Source organism: Amphibalanus amphitrite, unplaced genomic scaffold (assembly GCF_019059575.1).
Source record: "Amphibalanus amphitrite isolate SeventyFive unplaced genomic scaffold, NRLGWU_Aamphi_draft 000177F_arrow, whole genome shotgun sequence".
In the NCBI taxonomy this organism is placed as follows: Eukaryota; Metazoa; Arthropoda; class Thecostraca; order Balanomorpha; family Balanidae; genus Amphibalanus; species Amphibalanus amphitrite.
The window spans coordinates 138,468-144,763 of NW_024881672.1; the positions used below are offsets into that span (position 1 = coordinate 138,468).

Consider the following 6,296-nt stretch of genomic DNA (forward strand, 5'->3'; position numbering starts at 1 on the left):
TTCACGAAGACGATACGGGACGGGGACGCACTGCGTGACCTGTGTAGATGAGCAACGTCCGAGTTCATTGTGCAAGCTTAGAGCTGCCCACTGATAATCCATGGCAAAACAATTGACTCCTCCCCTTTATTGCAGGCTGTGCCTGCCGTATGAGCGGCACGAGCGGGGTCTGCCCGAGTCGGCCACGGCGCCGCCGCCGCCGCTCACCAGCCACCACAAGACGACACCAACGTCGTCAGTGGGCCAGTCGCGCGCGGCGCCGGCCGCCTCGTCCGCCGCCGCTGCGGTGCTCTCCTCGGTGGCGGCCGCCGTCGGGCGCGGCCACAAGCGGGCCTCTCCGGACGCGGCGGAGGTGGCGCTGCTGGCCCAGGCGCGGCCGGCCATCACCATCACACCCGTACTGCCGCGGCCGGCGGCCGACCCGGCCGCGCTGGCCGGCTACACGGCCCTGCAGCGGCTCAGCTCGATGGCCCGACAGACGGAGGCCAAGCGGCCGCGCCTGGAGCCGCCGCCGCCGGCGCACCAGGGCGCGCCGCGCCGCCCGCCGGCCGGCCGGCCGCCGGCGTCCACCGCCGGGCCCGTGGAGGTGATCGACCTGACGACGGGCGGCGTGCGGCCGCCGGCGCCGCAGCCGCCGCTCTCTGAGCCGTCCCGGATCGGCTCCATCACCATCACACCGGTACAGAAGGTGGGCGCCGCGCCGGCGCCGGCCGCCGCCGCGGGCGCCGGCGGCTCGGTCGAGCACCTGCTGGCCCTGCACATGGCCTCGGCCGCGCTGCCGCCGCCCATGCTGCAGTACATGGGGCTGATGCAGGCCGGCGGCAAGGAGCGGCTGCAGCGGCTGCAGCAGCAGCTGACGCTGCAGAGTCTAATGGCGCAGAGACTTGTGCTGATGCCCGGCGGCCTGCACGGCCTGTCTCCCGAACAGGCTGCCAGCCTGGAGGCCTACCAGCGAGCCATGATGCAGGCGGGACTGCGCCGCTCGTGAGGCCGAGCGCCTGTGGATGGGACGAGGGACCGTCCAGAGGTCCAGTAACTCGCTGAAGGGGACACGATGGACTCGTGTGCCGCGCTGCCACCGTGTTTGATATCATTTTTTGTGGCTGAGGTGTCGCTGACTGGGAGGGAGTGTGGATTTTTGTAACGGAGTTCGGGTACCGAGTGAAGGAGTGACCAAGGCACGGAGTGAGGGGCGGACGTGCGCCGCGGGATGGCGCTGTGAGCGAGGGTCCTGGGGGCGTCAAACGGCGCCGGGGACTGGCCCGGCGCACGGAGGGTGTGCTGTGTGAATATGTGTGCGTGTACAGTGTATCATCTGAGCAGCGGGAGCGGGGCGTTTGACGGACGGGGAACCGAGGGCCGCGAGCATGTGAGATCGCCGAGCGAGAGGAGTACAAACGGAGTTCCGTGGCGCGCCGGCCCTTACCGCCGCGCCTGGGGCCGAACTGCCGCCGTGCGGGGCTCCGAGCGCGCGCCGCGGCCCGCCGGCACACGCCACCCCACCATTGTCGCGCTTACCGTCGGATTGTGCTCATCTCGTGTGTCGCGAAAAGACTGTCGACGTGTATATTTTTGCCCATGCTGGCTGCGTTCCGTGGCATTCTACAGTGTTCCATTTTTCGCTCAGATTTGGTTCGTTTGAGGCCTGTGCTAGCGATGGTTTTACTTTTACGACGAGACCTGATCTGCAACAGCCCTTTTAGAATAGCTTTGGAACTTTGCTAGGTCGTTGTGTAGTAATATAGCTGTAACGCTTTCTACATATGCGAGGGCTTTCCTGAAATGTTAATGCATTTTTCTTTCTTGCTCGCGCATTATTTTGTAAAGGCTTTCTGTAGCTCTTCTGTCGTGGCCATTTTGCACTGTCCAATTGAAGCAAGCGATTGTCTTTCATATCGTGCTGCATAACCGAGCAGATGCTGTACAAAATAAAACGTTTCAAATCAGTGTCGGTTGTGCGACTCTACGATCTCTGGTCGTCACTTTTCAGAAGCGGCCGTGAAGTACATACCTATCTCGGTCGTGGATATATGGATTTGGCCAGGATCAATTCTGTATGCATTGTATTGTTCTCTTTCGTTATCCGTATTTAGTTCCTCAAATTCATCACGTGATGAAAAAAGTTAAAGCATATACATAATCCGCAAGAGCAGTTGCCCTCAAATCATAGGCGTCACCAGAGATTTTCGGTTGGGGGGGCAAAATCAACTTTTGTGTTAAAACTTGCCTTTCCCCGGTCTTTACTCACTCGTTTTACATATCATTCGACGCGCAATGGTGCGAGGAATCCGATGGTGACAAAGGTTTTCTTCTAGCTATGACATGTAATTTTTTACAGAAAAATTCGAAATTTTGAAATTTCATGACAAAAACGACTGGTAGAATTATAGTATATAGTGGCTGCGATTGCCGACGCACTGCAGAGGGCCGCTGTGTAGACGCTCGACGCGCATGATCATTACCCAGAAAAAGGTGAAAAACGCTCCATTTAATCGCATCACCCTGCTAAAACCTCCATTCACGCATGCATGCAGAGGTTTTACGTGAAATGCATAGGACTTATCCCAGCCACCGATCGTAGCTAAGTTGGGCATTCGGCGGAGAGTGAATGTCTGAAGTGTGAATCGGAAGTAATTCATCTTTGCTCAAGTGAGAGGAAGTGTTTTGTTCACTCAAGTGTGAACAAAAGTTTCTCGTTTTTCGTGTGAAGGGAAGCGCTGCAAACGCGAACAAAAACTGTTAAACGGAACCAAAAGTTACGCACGGCATAGCGGCAAGGGATCCCTTAGAAGAGATAGGTTTGGGACTTCCAGGCCATTTCAGGCCACTCAGGGTCAGTGCTGACTCTCAGAAGCATGCTTAGGATCCCGGAGATCGGCGTGGGTCACCTCAAATATTTACGTGTACGTGGTGCTTTAGGGCTTTCCAAGCCCAAGGTGGGGCCCTCAGAAGCCAGTGTGGGCGGCGGGCGCTAAGAGACTAGGCCCAGGGTGAGCCTGGAGCCCTCGGATAACAGTGTGAACCCTCGGGGTCTGTGTCGAATCCCTAAGGACCTTACGTAGGGACATAATAAACATGTGTTGCGGACCTCAGAGGGACACGTGAGCTGTGACCCCTCAGATGCCGGCTTGGGGTTAGCAAAGTCTGTCGCCTCAAAACGTTACGGTCCAAACTCCATAGTGAGGCGGTCATACGAATCTACGAGAGTTGGGCGACGAAATGTTACACCAAATTGTTAAGTAATGGGTACCATTAGGTAGGCCATACAATTTTCTCTAGCATCGCACCGTAGATGCAGTAAAAAGTGTTATACTTTTCAATGTCTATACCAAAGAAACATGCTATGTCATCACCGATGAAGCGACATATTTCTGCTTTATTGGGGTTGGCGGTGTAGTCTGTGATGCCATCGCAATGAAAATAGCCTAGTTTTGTAGAGCATCAAATTCTGATTCCATAACGACTCTCGCTAGTCCATTTTCAATTATAAATAAGCCTTTTATTGCGCTGCAAAGTCAAAAAGAAGCCCGAAATGGTGCCGACGGCGGCCGTTAACACAGTCCCCTATGGTAAACAGGTTAGTTCACATTCCGGCCGCTATGCGGGCGGCGGCGGCGCCACCTGTCCTCATGTCCGCCTTGGACCGTAACGAGTTTGGCTGAACTATCAGAGGCCAGTTAAGGTTCTCAGAAATGTTCGAAGGCTCAAAGATCCCTGTATGGGCCCTCAGAGAACATGGACACCAGTGGGACTTTCAGAGGCCCGTTTGGGCCCTCTGAAAGCTTCTTTAGGGCTCAGTGGAGCTCCTTAGGAGCCTTTGTTTAAAGCAAGCTCATGAGCCCTGCGACACTTGTACGGTAATTGAGCATTTCGCAGACATTTGACGAGAGTTGAGAAAGGCCCCGAAGATTTCGTTTCACGCTTTGAACGAAAATTGTGTCAGCCATTAGCGTCGCTACGGGGGGGCAAGCGGGGCAGCTTGCCCCCCCCCCCCCCCAACCTCCGACCGGGCACTCCCTGAGATCGATACAGATCCGATGAGATTTTGGAGTCGGAAAAAAATGGGGTACCTTTCTAAGGAATGCCTGTGAGGTCAGACTGTTGGAGCGTGCAGTTCAAACCAAAGTCAGAGTCGCAGTCGCCAAAATCTTCAAGACTGCGACTCCATACTCGGAAATGTCAATGCTGTGATTCATTCCATGTTCCTAGTTGGTTCTTTATTACATTTTGTAGCTGATTTTCATAAGTTTTGGAGTGCTGACACATAATCTTCGTTCAAAGCGTGACACGAAATCTTCGGGGCCTTTCTCAACTCTCGTCAAATGTCTACGACAGGCTCAAGTACCGTTCAAGTGCCGCAGGGTTCATGAGCTTGCTTTTCACACAGGCTCCTAAGGAGCTCCACTGAACTCTAGGAAGCTTTCGGAGGGCCCAAACCGGCCTCTGAGAGTCCCACTGGTGTCCTGAGGGCCCATACAGGGATCTTTGAGGACCTTATACATACGTAGACCTCTGAAAGGCCACACGAATCTTTGAGGATGCCTTCGAAAATTTCTGAAAACCTCAACTGACCTCAGATAGTTCAGCCGAACTTTTGAGGCGGCAGACTTTATTAACCCCAAGCCGGCGGCGGCATCTGAGGTCACAACTCACGTGTCCCTCTGAGGGCCGCAACACATGTTTCTTATGTCCCTACCTACGTAGGGTCCTTAAGGATTCGACACAGACCCCGACGTTTCACACTGTTATTCGAGGGCTCCAGACTCACCCTGGGCCTAGTCTCTTAGCGCCCGCCGCCTTCACAGGTTTCTGAAGACTCGTGTGCCCTAAAGGGCTTTCCGAGCCCACCTTGGGCTCGGAAAGCCCTAAAGCACCACATACACGTAAATACTTGGGGTGACCCACGCCGATCTCCGGGATCCTAAGCAGGCTTCTGAGAGTCCACACTGACCCTGAGTGGCCTGAAATGGCCTGGAAGTCGCAAGCCTATCTCTATAAAGGGATCCCTTGCCGCTATGCCGCGCGTAACTTTTGGTCCCGTTTAACAGTTTTTGTTCGCGTTTGCAGCGCTTCCCTTCACACGAAAAACGAGAAACTTTGTTCACACTCGAGTGAACAAAACACTTCTCACTGCAGCAAAGATGAATTATCAATTATGTACTTCCGATTCACACTTCCGACATTCACTCTCAGTCTCCGCCGAATGCCCAATTCTTAGCTACAATCGGCGGCTGGGATAAGCCCGATGCATTTCTCGTAAAACCTCGGCATGCATGCGTGAATGGAGGTTTTAGCACGGTGATCAGATCACCCTGGTTTTAGACAGGGACCCACTGCAGTGCATCGGCAATCGCATCCACTGTAATTCTACCGGTCGTTTTTGTCCATAAATTTTCAAAATTTTGTTTGTTTTTTTTTTGCAAAAAAAAATCATGCCATAGCTAGAAGGAAAACTTTGTCACCATCGGATTCCTCGCACCATTGCTCGTCGAATGATATGTAAAACGAGTGAGTAACGGCTGGGGAAAGGCAAGATTTAACACAAAACTTGATTTTGCCCCCCCCAACCGAAAATGTCTGGCGACGCCTATGGTGTCAGCACTCCAAAACTTATGAAAATCAGCTGTAAAATGTAATAAAGAACGAACTAGGAACATAGAATGAATCACAGCATTGACATTTCCGAGTCTGGACTCAGTAGCGGCGGAACACCTTCAATTAAAGGGGGGCACTGCCGACTTTTGGTCCCATTCTTTCCATGCAACGCTCATAGGGCTAATGTTAAAATGTCAAAATCAAAGGGGGGCACGGTGCCCCAGTGCCCTCCCCGTTCCGCCGCCTATGTCTGGACTCGGAGTCTTGAAGATTTTGGCGACTGCGAGTCAGACTCTGGTTTAAACTGCACGCTCCAACCGAGTCTGACCTCACAGACATTCTCAGAAAGGTACCCCCATTTTTTCCCGACTCCAAAATCTCATCGGATCTGTATCGATCTCAGGGGGTGCCCGATCCGAGGTTGGGGGGGCAAGCTGCCCCGCTTGCCCCCCCGTGGCGACGCTAATGCCTCAAATAGATTTTGTTGTTATAGGTTATTACTTATTGCAGTGTAGTGTAGGCAGGGGGCCCCTGCCTACAAGGGGCTCTGCCATATTTTCAGGATTGTGGAGGGGGGTTCCGATTCAAAAATGTACCATTTTATACATTGGGTAATGGGTGGCATCAAGATTACTTTTGACATTACAGAAGCTTGAAATTCGGAGATTCCGCGGATTTTCTTTACGCTCATAAGAAAATCT

At 53.5% G+C, this 6,296-nt stretch overlaps 1 protein-coding gene across 1 annotated transcript in view; it reads left to right on the forward strand.

The window, feature by feature from the left end:
- The window catches only part of LOC122383960 (AT-rich interactive domain-containing protein 5B-like), a 48,448-nt gene extending 46,501 nt beyond the window's left edge, over positions 1–1,947 (forward strand). Inside the window, exon 9 of the mRNA XM_043370861.1 lies at positions 136–1,947. Coding sequence (XP_043226796.1) covers positions 136–988 — 853 coding nt within the window. The 3' untranslated portion in view covers positions 989–1,947. The remainder of the gene's footprint in view (positions 1–135) is intronic.
- The last annotated feature ends 4,349 nt before the right edge of the window (positions 1,948–6,296 follow it).